Below are 15,453 nucleotides of genomic sequence, written 5' to 3'. Positions count from 1 at the left end.
AGTCAAACTGTTTCAAATTTAACTAAATTTATAGACAAAAATAGTAATATTTACTATAGGTGTGTTTAGTTCACGCTAAAATTGGAAGTTTGGTTGAAATTGGAACGATGTGATGGAAAAGTTGGAAGTTTGTGTGTGTAGAAAAGTTTTGATGTGATGGAAAAGTTGGAAGTTTGAAGAAAAAGTTTGGAACTAAACCCAGCCTATACTAAATTAGTTTCATCAAATCAATAATTAAATATATTTTCATAATAAATTTGTCTTGTGTTGAAAATTTTACTATTATTTTTTTTCTACAAACTTAATCAACTTTAAAGTAGTTTAACTTTTATCAAAGTTAAAATGTCTTATAACCTGAAACGGAGGGAGTAGTACATTTGTATTCAAGGTAATACAATACGAAGGTAATATTAAAAGGTTTGAAAATGATAAAGAAAAGAAGGGGAAAAAAAGGTTTCTCTTGGGTTGGACAAGGCCTTATCAAACCCGGCCTGAACTATACTACCGCACAACACACAAAACGTCGACGACTAATGACGTCATCATCCGGGACCCCACCTGCCAGCGAGCTAACTAAAAATCCAAGGAAGCAAAACGAAACCGCGCGCCGCCAACCTTTTCGCGGCTTCACTTTGTTTTTCTTTTGTCTTCGTTTTTTTCCCGCGGCGCGATTACGAAAAGAGCTCTTCCCGCCGGCGCCACCGCCCGCCGACCAAAACTCCTCCATAACCCCTCTCTCCCCGCCATTCCCCACCTCTCTCTCCCCTCCCCTCCCCTCCCTTCGCGCCTCCTCATCCGCCTCTCTCTCTCCTCCCCCTCCGATGGCGACGCGGCCGCGGTCCTCCCCGTCGTTCTTCGGCGGCCTCCGGGCACGCGAGCTCGGCGGCGGCAGGGTGCCACTGCCACGCGCCTCCGCGGCGCGGCTCCCCTACCTCGCGGACCTCTCCTCCGACCCCGGCGGCCGCGGGAGCGGGGTCATCGCCGTCGAGCACGCCGGCGACCCCGCCATACCTTTCGCCATCTCCTTCTGCAAGGTGAGCGAGCCTGGGATCTTTTGTCCCCCCTTCGTTTTCATGCGTTTTTTTTCCCGATTCCGACATCGAAAGGGTTAAGATTTGATGGGAACTGATTGTTCGATGAACCCTCGCATTTTTTTTCATTTCAGGCGGAGCAGATCTCTCACCTTCTGGCGGTAGCTGATGAGGACGGGTATGTTGGCATCTACGACACCCGCCGGCGCCTCCCATCCAGCTCATCGTCATTGGAGAAATCAGGTTCGATTGGATCCCCCCTCTTTGATCTAGTTTTCGCACTGTTCGATTCAGTTCGTGGATGTCTGGGGCCACGCACTGGGTGTCATGTTCGATTCGTTCCGGTCTGAAACCGTGACATTCTCGCAGCTGAAACGAAGATGTCCGATTGGGTTGCCCACAACAATGCCATCTTTGATGTGTGCTGGATCAAGGTAACACCTGTTACTCTCAATCATTGAAACATGTTAGAGTTAGTGGTATAAAAGCCAATCCTCACTCACTTGTATCATCTTCTTTTTGGCATTGTTTATTTAGGACGGTTCCCAATTACTGACTGCATCAGGCGATCAGACTGTAAGTATCGCAATAAGATCATTTTTCAGAAGTAGAATAGAATTGTTTGTTTGTTCTGCATTACAATTCATATTAATGTGATGGTGGACTGCCTTTTGATCATTGGGATTGTTTGTTCTGTATCAGGTGAAAATATGGTCTGTGGAAAACAAGAAATGCCTTGGTGTTCTGTCAGGGCACACCGGGAGTGTGAAGTCGCTGTCATGCCATTCTTCAAACCCAGGTTGGTGTTATGTTGGGAAACAAAAAATTAATTCTTCGTATATTTGTGCCTGTAAAATTTGCCAGGAACTTGTATTCAAGAACTTATTCACTGCAGAGCTCATTGTTACTGGATCAAGGGATGGTTCTTTTGCTCTTTGGGATCTAAGAATCGACCCAAAAACCCCTAATGGTCACCGTGAAGCTTGTCTCATGTATGTTGCCTTGGCTGTTGCAATCTAAATTTCCCCTTTCAACTACAGTGATACAGAAATAACAAATTACTATATTTATAACTCTGTTTGGAATGTGACACATGCTAGGTCTTCCCTTGTTGTCAAACAAGCACACAGTCCCACACAAAGAAATCGAACAAGGTCTAGAGCAAAGGTATTGAATTTGCATGGATTTGCTTTTGCTGGGTATGATCATACATCCTACTGTGGTCAACTTGCTGACGCTGGTAATTTTTAGGCTGCTTCGACGAGTATCACATCTGTTCTTTATTTGAAGGATGATATCTCCATTGCTACTTCTGGGGCTGCAGACAAGTATGTCATTCCCCATCCATTTCATTCTTATAGTTCAAAAGGCATGATGTGTTGTCTGTGGTATTACATTTGAATACGAACATGATCACTTTGAATACAATTTACCTCATTTTTGTGTAACTCTGTCCAAATATTAATGTTCCACTTTCAATAATGTCTGCCAGCATTGTGAAGATATGGGATACGCGAAATATCAAATTGTCTCTCTCCAACAGAAGCTCTCAAGCAGCAATGCAACCTTTGGTAAGCAGCTAACAATCACTACGCAATATGTTTGTAGCCCAATTTCAAGACTTACCGATCATTTGTGCAGGAGGGTGTGAAACATGGGATCTCTTGCTTGTCTCAAGACTCATATGGTGCCTATATTGCTGCGTCATGCATGGATAACAGGTATAACCGCAATCAACCACACTGCCTCAGACTTAATATGCCATTTGTGAAGGCTGCCTTTGACTTTATAAGCCTTTCAGGATCTATTTGTACAGTGCTCTTCATATGGATAAAGGCCCAATTAAGGCTTACACTGGCAGCAAAATTGAATCTTTTTTTGTCAAGGTCAGTGAGTGAACAAGCTGAGTTGATTTCCATTTTTCAAACCGCATGCCTGCTTGTTCTTAGGTAGTTTTATCTGCTATGTTTTATAACACCTGATATGTTGGTCAAATGCAGTCTGCTATCAGCCCTGATGGAACTCACATTCTTGGTGGTTCGAGTGATGGCAACGTGTACTTATGGCAGGTAGTTGTTGGATCATGTTATCATTTCGCACACGCATTAGCTGCTCTTTTACTTTCTATTCATGCCACTACTTTTTCACTGACATAGGTGGATCAGCCTGAAAGAGGTCCTATAATTTTGGAAGGCCATGAAGGTGAAGCTACTTCAGTTGACTGGTATGTTCTACATACAATTGTAGTTTTTTTTTTGTGGAAATCTTATCAACCATCCAATGTTCAGATTTCAGTACGATTTTTTCACAATTTTCAGGTGTGCATCAGAGGTCGGGAAGATCGCAACGTCATCTGACGATTCCAAGGTGAGTCTATGTGATTAACCTTGCAAATTTTGTTCATTCAACTTTCATGAATCTTATGAGAATGAGATCCTTTTCTTTTTCTATTACACACCTACATGTTGCAAGCGAATTTAAATGCCTGTTTTGGTATGTAGAAAGGGGAGCTGCTGATATTCAGTATTTTTTTTAAGAAAACCACTGATAACAACACTTTATGATGTATATCTATCAGGTTCGCGTATGGAATACTGAGAGAAGGGTGTTCCCAAACACAAGTTCCCCAACGGTCATCCGCAAGAGAATAACCGCACCAAACACTGGAAGCCGGTCTGCTAGCCATGAGCTAGCTACTACCTCAAGAGATGTAGGAGTAGCAGCCTGCACCAGTGCAGATGGTGAATTGCCAACTGGTTCACGCTCTCCCCTTCAGCCCAGAGTACTGGAGTTTGGCACACCGGAGTCAGCGAAGAAGAGAGCCTTTAGGTTGTTTCAGGAGGACTCATTGGACATAAGGAAAAGCCCAGAGGCTCAAATGAACAGCCCTTCTTCGGTTCTAAGCCCCCCACATTCACTGAAGAGGAGAACAATTCGGGACTACTTTGCTAGTAGCTCATCTTGAACATTTGACACATTCTGACAAGCAGACTGTTTCTTGAATTCTTAGCTGTTCCGAGGAGCTTTCTTAAGTTGAGGTGAGGAACCTTTCTTTCTGCCTGAACTTACTATTCATACCATTGATGATTGCAGCAACTCATGGTTTTTTTTAGAGCAGAAATTCATAACTCTCTCCTTTTATCCTTTACAGGACTAAGTATCAGTTCAATTGTAAAGAAGGCTGCAAATTTTGGGAGAAAACCTCGGAAGCCTGGAGCTGTTGTGGTTATGTTCATGATTTGTCCTTTGAAATGCGGGTTGTACATAATAGATTTGCATACAGTCTATCTGTCTGCTGGTCCTATATTCATTGTTATTGACTCCAGTTTAACAAAACTAAAAGAAAATTTTCAATTTTTAATGATATATTATGCCTTGGTAAAATCTTCTGGTAATGATGGCAAATATCATATCATGGAACTTTAATATTGCGCCTGGCTTCTGGCTTTGAGTTTATGAATTGGCGGCTCGCCATGGTGTATGACTACAAGGACAGACCAGAAGATGAACAAAGATTGGTCAGCCAATACATTGATCCGTTGCCAATCATGCAAAGTATTTTGGCTGTGGCCGAGTGCCGGAATTGATAATCGTGTTCTGACTAAATTAAATGACCAGAAGTCGCTATCTTCCAATGTATCCGAAACCTGGATTAAACAATCCTGTTCTGTTCTCTAGCCCCTCCTGCATGGCCGAATTGTTTTTTTGACATGTTTTCTTGACTGAGGCCTTGTTTGTTTCAAACTTTTTCTTCAAACTTTTAACTTTTTCATCACATCAGAACTTTTCTACACACATAAACTTTTAAATTTTCCGTCACATCGTTCCAATTTCAACCAAACTTTTAATTTTGGCGTGAACTAAACACACCCTGAGTCTTTTATTGCTCCTCCATACGGGTTGGCTGGTTGAGAATAGGTATTTTCAGAGAGAAAATCTGGATATTGGGAGGAGGAACTTGGCACGAATGGCCACTATATTTAGAGCAATTCTACGGTCTTTGAGGAGGTACCATGAGGTACTAAAATTTTAGTGTTAATTTTAGTATCTCATTATACCTAGGTATCATGAGGTACCAAATTTACAATAGAAAAAATAGTACTTCATGGTACTTTCTTAAGGACCGTAAAATTGCTCCTATATTTAAGGGATGTTTATATCTATCCATATCCATAATTTGATTTTGATAAGAAAAAATGTGAGCACACCAAGCATGTCCATGACCTTGCACTCTTGGCTCACTCGTCAACTGTGAAGAACCTCAAAAATGCTCAATATAGCTACAGGTGCCTGAAAAAATAACTTTAAAGTTTTGAACATCGATTTCACTAAACAACAATTATTATCTCCCTCTGAAATGTTGCTACCTAATATGATAGTTTAGAACTCTAGAATCATTGTCGGCGGAGAAAGTAAATTATTTTCCCCAAATTTCCAGCTATAAAAAAACCCTCACCAAACACCATCAAACAAGAGTTCACCAAACCGCCCATGCGGCCATGCTGTCACGCAACGCACCGCATTGCCTGATGGCCGCTCGATGCATGCATGCTTCCCCGTGCACATATCCGACAGACGCGCCGTGTCAGCGAGCTCCTCGACCGACCGGTGTAGCCCATGCAAGCATCCACCCCCGCCACGTACACCCCCTCCTCCTCCCTACGTGTCACCGCTCTCTCCACCTATATATGCCCACCTGGCCCCTCTCCTCCCATCTCCACTTCACCCGATCGCTTCTTCTTCTTCTTCTTCGTTGCATTCATCTTGCTAGCTAGCTTAGCAATGGCGGATCGCGACCGCGCCGGGCAGTACTACCAGCAGCAGAGAGGGCAAGTGGGGGAGACGGTGAAGGGGATCCTGCCGGAGAAGGCGCCGTCGGCGTCGCAGGCGCTGACGGTGGCGACGCTGTTCCCGCTGGGTGGGCTGCTGCTCGTGCTGTCCGGGCTGGCGCTGGCGGCGTCCGTGGTGGGGCTCGCCGTCGCCACGCCGGTGTTCCTGATCTTCAGCCCGGTGCTCGTCCCGGCCGCGCTGCTCATCGGGCTCGCCGTCGCCGGCTTCCTCACCTCCGGCGCGCTGGGCCTCGGCGGGCTGTCGTCGCTCACCTTCCTCGCCAACACGGCGCGCCAGGCGTTCCAGCGCACGCCCGACTACGTCGAGCAGGCGCGGCGCAGGATGGCCGAGGCCGCCGCGCACGCCGGCCACAAGACGGCGCAGGCCGGCCACGCCATCCAGGGCAGGGCCGACCAGGCCGGCACCGGCGCCGGCGCCGGCGGTGGCGCCGGCACCAAGACATCCTCGTAAGCACGCGCCGCGCGCGCGAGTGGCTCGCGTCGCGTACGGGCTGGGTTTAGCCTGCTGGGTTTCGCTTCGCTTCGTAGTAGTCTCGCCCCCGACCGACCGAGTCAAGAGTGTGTCCCGAACGTGACCGTGCCTACGTGTCGTGTGATCCTAAAGTCTAATGTTGTACCAGCTGCTGCGTACTACTGCTACTAGGTAAGATCGATGTAGTTTTCGATTTAGAGTTGTGAATGATAATAAGCGAGGTCGGGGGGAGCAAGCGATCTGGGGAGTTTGTGCTTGATTTGAGTTGATGATGATGAACATATGTATGCATTCCGTGTTCCTCTGTAAGAAAAGAATTGGTGAATGAACCCATGTCTCTTTGCTCAAATGTCAGTACTTGAATGCTACATTACAGCCTAGCAATCTGCTGATTGCCGTTTTATTATCTCCAAAATGGCTTCCCAGATTAGTACATGTTCTCTCTGAAAACAGTTGGAACGTTTTTTCACAGCGAATGCAAACGAATCTGTCTAATGACATATTGTAAAGCCATTTTGTTTAGGACACATGGCCGCCTACTCGTCACGTGGACATTTTCAAACGCCTACTCGTCACGTGGACATTTTCAAAGAGTGATGTGTCTTGGTTAGGCCACGTCGGCCTGATTGTCGGCTGTCGTGAGTGCTGACCGTTCTAGGCTAGCTATTGTTGAGGAAGTTGGGCTTTGTCCCATAAAGACCAGCCCAAAACAATTAGGAGGTTAAAGAACTGGAATAAGTTGGTGTTTGAATCTCCTAATGGTGTTTCACGCAGAATAAGATGGTTTCACGCAGAATAAGATGGTGTTTGAATCTCCTAAAGTGTTTCACGCAAAACGAGATGGTAATAATATATGATTAATTGAGTTTTGATTATTACCATCTAAGTCATCTAAGTTTTCGCACGAAACGGTACCAATATATGATTAATTGAGTTTTGATTATTACCATCTAAGTCATCTAAGTTTTCGCACGAAACGTACCGTTTAGCAGTTTGTTTTCGCACAAAACGTACCGTATACAATTTGAAATACGTACTATTTTTATCCAAAAATTTATTCAACTTTTGTTTAGAAAAAAGAAAAGAACAGGGCCTCATCTTACTTGAATAGTTATAGGAGGTTAAAGAACTTGAATACGAACCTGTCTCCTTCGTTTTACTTTCTCCTCCTTTATATATTGTCTTCATTCTATTTTATATATCTTGTGTCTTCGTTTTACCCTGTCCTCTTTATATATTGTATCTTCATTTTTCTCTATACCTACATAACCTTTCGAACTACTATACATAGTAGAGGGTTATCGATCACTCTGCTCTCTTATATATTGTGTCTTTATTTTACTCTATACTTACGTAATCTTCTGAACTACTATACATAGTAGAGGGGTTATCTTCAGTCTCTATTTTATTGTCACCATATCTTGTGTCTCCATTTCACTCTGTTCTCCTCATATCTTGTATCTTCATTTTCTACTTATGTGTTACGTAATATCTATAACTTTATCCAAAGTTATCAAGGTGTACACTAGCAACTATCTTTTTTAGGATGTACATGTCAATAAAATAATAATTTTATAACTAATAATGGGAAAAACCTTCCATTTATACCCGAATGACCGCGATGCACCTAGGCTAGCCAGAGTTGGTGGTTCAAGCAGCTACGAATACCCTAGTGGTAACCATATATCTTCAATCCAATTCGCCCGGAAAATGACGGTTGAGAAGGCGAAGTAGTATACTGTAGTATATATTCTCGGTCTAATTCATATTTTTTTTAAGATAATAGAATATCTCACATTTTCATTAAACAATAAAAATGAAATATCCGGCCTCTGCAATAAGGATATACACAAACCATAAAGAAAACAATCATAAAAAGGGAAATAAATAGACATCGTGAATATACCATGTTGTGCTCCCGCATTTTGCACAGCTAGAATATTGACATGTACGCTAGCTGAACTTGATTAGTCGCTACCAAGTACCAATTGACACGGTATTTAACTATATTGATTATACTCCACAGTAATGAACTCTATTGCTATAGGCGAGATGTCTTCCACTTCTTTTGCCTGGTAAAGTAAGGTGCTCTCTATAAAAGCATCTTAGCAATAAACTAAATTAATAGTAAACCACCTCAATAGTATGTCTACATGGGTATATATAGCTCTCTAATTCATTGCCTCGTTTTTCTCTATAGACTATCTCCAGATTAATAGATAGTTTTGCTCTCTCTCTTCATTTAATCTCTTTCAAGTAGAAAAATATGTTGACATAAATTTTTTTAGAGAGTGTTTAAATGACTATTGCGGGTGCCCTAACGTTGTTCAAGCCCTCGGGCCGGCGCATACTACCAAGCAGGGTCTGCTGGCCCTTTGGTCGATCCGACATTGGAATTCGTTGTTGTACCATTATTAGAAAAAGAACTACCATTGGAATGTAATTGTTGTAATTTTTTTTTAAAAAAGTAACAAATTTATAAATGCCCCTTTAATCAACAGAGGTATCCAGCTAATAGGCTTCTCGTATGTTCCGAACGGCCACATTACAGTTGCTCTAGCGGCAAGTGGATGACAGGCAATTAAAGAAAAAAAAAAAGATCTTCAGATGTCGATGTGAGAATCACATTCTCTTTTCTCATCCGCCACCCAGTTCCCCGTCTGTTTGGCAAAATCAGGCAACTAGAGAGTCCTCCTCTCCCTGGTATATGCACGCACCGCCCGCGTTCGTGCCGACGCGTGTGAAACGGCCGAGGTCGTGACAGCAGCGGCGCGTGTTGTTTTTTCAAGTGACGGAAAAACTGACGATGCCCCGCGCCACCGGCCACCGCGCAAAGAGCGGGCGAGGGCCCCACACCAAAAACTCCATCGCACCAAATATACACATACATACATGAGACATTAAATATGGATAAAAACCAATGGATAAAAAACCAATTATACAGTTTGCATGTAAATTACGAGACAAATCTTTTAAATCTAATTACGCCATAATTTGATAATATAGTGCTACAATAAACATATGCTAATAACGGATTAATTAGACTTAATATATTCGTCTCACAGTTTATAGTTATAGACAGAATATATAATTTATTTTATTATTAGTCTATTTAATACTTTAAATGTGTTTTCATATATGTTAAAATATTTTTTTTCCAAACAACTAAACACGGCCCCACACACACCCCCTCCAACACGGGCCCACCAACTTGGGGCCCCACGATCCAGTGGCTGACACGCGGGGTCGTGGGCCACGTCAATTCGAAGTAGAGAAAGCAAAAAAGAAAAAAAAAGGGAAAGCGAAACGAACGAAAGCCCAACAGATCCATCGACCGAGGAGAAGGCGAGAGCGAGCCGAGCCGAGAGCGCAACAAAAGGAAAGCAGGGAAACCTCGCCGTCCTCTCTCTCCATCCATGCCCTAGCACGCGCCGCGCAGCCTACGAGCGGGAGCCACACCTCGAGGTAACCACCACCACCATCGCCACCCTCCTCCTCCTCCTCCTCTTCTCCCCTCGATCCCGTCCGATCAAAACCCTAGCACCCTCCGCGCGGCGCTGGCGGCGGCGGCGGCCGATCCGTACGGTTGCGGCGCCCGCGTCGGTGGGAGGGCGATCTGAATTCTGGGTCGGCGAGTCGGGCGGTTTTTGCGTGTGTGGTGTGTTGTGTTGGTAGGGAGGGGATCGTCCGGTGCCGTGATCGTTGGGTTTGCTCGTTCCGCTGTGGGGAGGGCGTCTTTTGGTTTGACCATCGGCGGCGCGGGGCGGGGTGCGTGTACAGATCTGTTCGGAAGTGCGTGGGAGGTGGGGGGATTGGGAATCGCGGCCGGATTTTGCTGGTATCTTGGAGGAGTTGTGATGGGATCTGTATGTGCGGGCAGATTCAGTTGTAAAGGCTGCCGTTGAGTTTCATTTCATAGGTTGTTTTTTTTTCCTTTTGTGGGGATTGTTAGGTGTTATTCCAAGCCGTTAAGTGATCTGTTTGTGCTTTTTGGGTTTGGGGTTGGTCATTGGCGATGTTGACTTGGGTTAGGCCTCTGAAAGAGCGCGGTTATATTGTTGCGATACATTATGAACTATTATGCTGTTGCGATACAGGATGAACCACGTTTCTATTGTTAGACGAATTGTCCCGATGAACCCCTGTTCATCTCTAAATGGCTGCCATGTCTTTAATACACTGAAAATGCCTTCAGAAGCTTTGAACACAGCTTAGATTTACTACTACTGGTGTTGCCTGACATATCATTTTTACAGGTCTTCATCTGTTGCACTCATGATTTAGCACCAGCTGAAGTGACCTCTGAGACTGCGCGGTGACGTAGCCTGTTGCTAGGATAAAAATCTCAGTAGTTAAGCATGGCGGATTCTATGGTGTCAAGTTTCTGGGGGCCTGTTACTTCAACAACTGAGCTCTGCGAGGAAAATTATGCACACTCGTCATATATTGCAGAATTCTACAATACTGTTTCTAATGTTCCATGTGTTCTTCTGGCACTTGTTGGACTTGTGAATGCTCTTCGCCAAGGTTTTGAGAAACGATTCAGTGTCCTGCACATATCCAATATGATACTTGCTATCGGCAGTATGATCTTCCATGCCACCTTACAGCACGTGTAAGTTTTTCTCCCCCTAAACTCATCAGTATTGATATTGCAATAACATCACTGACCTTCAATGCTATTAATGTTGCTGCTCTCCAAGAATACTATTTTTTCTCTTATGTGCTTCAATATGATGGAACAATATGTTACATTTGTGTGTTAACATGCAAGCCATTTGATGAAAACACCATGACCTTTTTTTGTTATTTTCTATGGTTTTGCACATAAACATTATGGTTAACTTTGGTGCTATATGTTTCCTATAAAAAATATTCATTTGCATAGGGCCCTTTTTTCCCTACTTCTAGTCGTTTTGTATAGAGAACTTAACAAAAATGAGTGATGTCCTTTTCTTGTAAGAACAAATTTGGCATCAAGTTATGGGGATCAGATAACTCTTGATTTGCCCCTTTACCAAGGGCATATTCTTTTGTACCCTTTGTTATTTTTTTTGTCTACAGTGGGCATTTGTTAACTTCTCAAAGGATTTAGCTCTTGTTCAATGACCATTAGCAACTAAGTGAACAGATTAAGATTTTTGGGCTAACTAATTCCACAGAGGCTAATGGCTGATTAATCACCACATAATATATGAATTCTGATTAATAACCTATGTAAACTTGTACACTTCCAGATTAGAAAGTTAAAAACATGAGGTCTATTGGCCACTATAATATTATTGAAATTGGCAACACCTTGTTTATTATTCGACACTTTTGAAGCTGTGCGCTTGAACACCGAACTTGTAACACTAACATGTTTCACATTATTAACGTTATATGAAAATTAATTCATTACTCTATAAAAAAGGAATACTTCTATGATATGAAAAAAATATTTATATCCACCAGGGTCATATCTGGGATTGTGAAAGGTCAAATGCTTAACTAAAAGTGAATGGATCAGCAGAGGGAGTACGTATTAATAACTTAATGTATTGTGTTTTTCATAAATATTACTTAGGAGGCTTGCTTTTCCTTTAGATAACAAGCCAATGTGGTGCTCCTTGAGCCAGTAAATATGGAATCTGTTTCATGTTTAGAAGAAAGAGTAAGACTGTGGATTGCACTCTGCTAGTAAGAATCCTATGATATAAATTTATCCTTTTGATTTACAGCATAAGCATACCCTAGTTACTGTTGCTTAAAAATTTGAACGGTTAGTACTCAACGACTCACTGCACAAATTGTGCCACAAATTGTCCAGTTATTGCACATGATAACAGTTAGCTTCCAATGCCTCATGCTTCTATGTGTCAGTGTATCTTAAAGTAGCATTGTTCTGTAATTCGACTGCGGACTGCCACATTTTGGTTCTTTGACATATTGAATACCATGAAATCCACTTGATATTTTGCAACTGTTTGTTATGCAAATCTTTTGCAGAAGTAATTCCCACAGTTCTGTTTTAGTTATCTGTGGCGATCCAGTTTATATGCCTTAGTGTCAAATAAAGCACATTCCTTTTAGTTGCCATTTTGCAGATTAGAGGATTGCGGGCTGTAAATCATCTCCCAATAAATTAGGTCAGCCATTTATTGATGTGCTGCCAATTGCATCACATTGTTAGCTTGCTCAAAAGCTATAGCCTATTTTATACCAGCAACATGTAGCCCTTTTGACTAATTGGGGGCAGCTAGTATTCATCTGCTAATTCCAGCATGTTTCCTTAGTATGCACAATATGCAGTGCTAATTCTTTTGGTCATGTATTGTTTTCCAGTTTACAGCAGAGCGATGAGACTCCAATGGTGTGGGAGATTCTCCTATATCTTTATGTACTTTATTCACCAGACTGGCATTACCGGAGCACTATGCCTACTTTCCTTTTCCTATACGGTGCTGCTTTTGCAGTAGTCCATTTCCTGGTGCGATTCCAAGTGGTATTCAAGTTGCATTACGTTGGCCTCTGTCTCCTATGCATCCCACGGATGTACAAGTACTACATACAAACTAAAGACATGGCTGCCAAGCGTCTAGCAAAGCTGTGGGTTCTTACGTTGAGCTTGGCGACTCTTTGCTGGCTATTTGATCGAATGTTCTGTAAGAAGCTTTCACATTGGTACGTCAACCCACAAGGGCACGCATGGTGGCATATTCTCATGGGATTTAACTCATACTTTGCAAACACATTCTTAATGTTTTGCCGAGCTCAACAGCGTGGGTGGGAGCCCAAAATTACCCACCTTTTCGGGTTCTTGCCTTATGTCAAGATTCAGAAACCCCAAAAGAGGGAATGAGTTCTCTATTTGTCAGTGCTGTTCTCCAGGACCTTAAAGCCAACGCCCTCGTGTGCTTAGACAAGAAGCAGAGGCATTTTTTTTGTATATGGGCTTCCAAGTGATTACGGACTACAGTGTTATGATGCCTCACTAGATTTTGTTAACTTTTAACTGACGCCTGTTTTGTACCATACTTAATTGTTGCTCAGAGATTAGTTGGAGTGTTGTCTCATAGTTTTGGTCATTATTTTTTGTTTCTCTACATTTGATTTTCCGTTCTAATAGGACTGAATTTTATTTGTTTTTTGTTTGTCTTGAATGTTGTCGAACAGTTTTAGTCAAGTTACTGCTTCATATGGCCATAGATTGATCTTCTGATGGTTCAATTAATTCTTTTTCTGCTGTTGTGATTTTTGCTCGACTTGAAAGCTATGATTATGTACAATTCGATTTATGTACGTTCATTTAACAGCAACTATACGTGCTTCTTGCAGAAGCACTGTTATCCGTTTCTGGTGGTAATCAATATTTACCATTACTTCCAATTTAACATTGGTCTGCCTCGAGATGGGTGTTGATACTCGTGTGGTAGCCCATGCTATAGGGTTTTTGTGATGTTGGGCAGGTATGGGGTTCTTTTGTGGCGCTGGTAATCTGAATGGGCATCCATACTACGACTGACGAAAAATTAAGAAATGCGACAGTACCGTTATGCTGATTGTTTCCTTGCATTTTATTAGGGTGTGGCTAATGGGCGATCGATCCCCACGCCCCCTATACACACCTCTCCTTTCTTACTCCTTCCCTTTTTCTCTTCCTACTATACTATAAATTTAAAAAAAATATAAAAAAAAGTTGGAAAAAATTATGTATAGAAATACTATATATAAAAAATATTTGAATTCAAATTTAAATTTGAATTGGGTATAAAAACTTTTGGCTTATAAACTTTGGGTGTATAAACTTTAGATGTATAGAAATACTATATATATAAAATATGAATTCAAATTTAAATTTGAATTAGATATAATTCAAATTTGAATCGGGCATGTAAACTTTTGACTTATAAACTTTAGGTCTATAAACTTTAGGTGTATAAACTTTAGATGCATAAAAATACTATATATAGAAAATATTTGAATTCAAATTCAAATTTGAAACGGGTATGTAAACTTTTGACTTATAAACTTTAGGTATATAAACTTTAGATGTATAGAAATACCATATATAAAAAAATTTGAATTCAAATTCAAATTTGAATCGGGTATATAAACTTTTGACTTATAAACTTTGGGTCTCTAAACTTTAGATGTATAAATTTGAGGTGTATAAACTTTAGGTGCATAAATTTACTAAATAGGAAAGTAATGCGATGCTAAAAAAGGAAACCAGGTGGAGGGAGGGGGAGACTCGATCCGATCGCCTCCGGCGGCCCTTGGCGATCAATCGCCCAATAGGAGTTTCGATTTTATTATGGATCGTTTAGTTGACCACATGGAGAGCATTAGAAACTTCGTGCAGTATATTTGTAGGTTGAGCTTATTTAAAGCTAGCACTAGTATTTATATGGACGTGACTAGACAGCTAGTGGTAGCTGGTTTGTCTAAATCAGCTAGACAAACCAGCTACCACTCCATGTATGAGAGACCCTATCCACCTATACTTCAAATAAAATTTTCTCTTAAACTACTCATCCAATCTACGATCCGATTACACCATTGTGTTCGTAACAATTAAATCTTTATAACAAGATCTCACATGATTATATTTTGATGAAAAATTATAAATTACTTTTATAATATATCTAAATTACTTTTAGATTTCACTAAATTACTTCTTCGACATATAAAAGTAAATTCAATAAAGCTTAAAAGTAATTTATATATATTATAGAAGTAACTTATAACAAAAGGAAAGTAACTTTAATTCATGCCTTTTTTTTCATTGGACGTGACTACACAACTAGTGGTAGCTGGTTTGTACTCCATCTAGTGTTTCCTTTCAACTTAAAAAATGCAATAGTATGTTTCCGTTTTGTTTTAAGATACTTTTATAATATATGTAAATTACTTTTAGACTTTATTGAATTTACTTTTATATGTCTAAGAAGTAACTTAGTCAAATCTAAAAGTAACTTATATATATTATAAAAGTAACTTATGTATATATCAAAAGTAATTTACAAATATAAATATTTTTTCATCGTAATATAATCATGTAAGATCTTGTTGTGAAAATTTAATTGTAACGAACACAATTGTGTAATTGGATTGTAGT

At 41.2% G+C, this 15,453-nt stretch overlaps 3 protein-coding genes across 3 annotated transcripts; all 3 read left to right on the top strand.

The window, feature by feature from the left end:
* Positions 1–768: 768 nt before the first annotated feature.
* Positions 769–4,561, top strand: LOC127767688 (uncharacterized). The gene is made up of 16 exons (XM_052293101.1): positions 769–1,034; positions 1,166–1,274; positions 1,401–1,465; positions 1,569–1,607; positions 1,734–1,830; positions 1,927–2,023; positions 2,132–2,198; positions 2,283–2,359; positions 2,524–2,602; positions 2,673–2,752; positions 2,833–2,917; positions 3,032–3,100; positions 3,188–3,255; positions 3,350–3,398; positions 3,610–4,069; positions 4,183–4,561. Exons 1-15 carry the CDS (start codon positions 822–824, stop codon positions 3,994–3,996), a joined length of 1,581 nt encoding a protein of 526 aa, XP_052149061.1. The 5' UTR covers positions 769–821; the 3' UTR covers positions 3,997–4,069; positions 4,183–4,561.
* Positions 4,562–5,750: 1,189 nt separating this feature from the next.
* LOC127768102 (oleosin 18 kDa) lies at positions 5,751–6,721 on the top strand. The gene has a single exon (XM_052293625.1). The coding sequence runs from the start codon at positions 5,814–5,816 to the stop codon at positions 6,330–6,332; it is 519 nt and encodes a 172-aa protein (XP_052149585.1). The 5' UTR covers positions 5,751–5,813; the 3' UTR covers positions 6,333–6,721.
* Positions 6,722–9,668: 2,947 nt separating this feature from the next.
* Positions 9,669–13,566, top strand: LOC127767780 (alkaline ceramidase). Its single transcript, XM_052293222.1, has 3 exons — positions 9,669–9,818; positions 10,610–10,968; positions 12,678–13,566. Exons 2-3 carry the CDS (start codon positions 10,712–10,714, stop codon positions 13,192–13,194), a joined length of 774 nt encoding a protein of 257 aa, XP_052149182.1. The 5' UTR covers positions 9,669–9,818; positions 10,610–10,711; the 3' UTR covers positions 13,195–13,566.
* Positions 13,567–15,453: the final 1,887 nt, after the last annotated feature.

The sequence above is a fragment of the Oryza glaberrima genome, chromosome 3 (assembly GCF_000147395.1).
Source record: "Oryza glaberrima chromosome 3, OglaRS2, whole genome shotgun sequence".
In the NCBI taxonomy this organism is placed as follows: domain Eukaryota; kingdom Viridiplantae; phylum Streptophyta; class Magnoliopsida; order Poales; family Poaceae; genus Oryza; species Oryza glaberrima.
The sequence above is the reverse complement of the archived record's forward strand: the minus strand, read 5'-3'. Positions and strand labels throughout refer to the sequence as shown.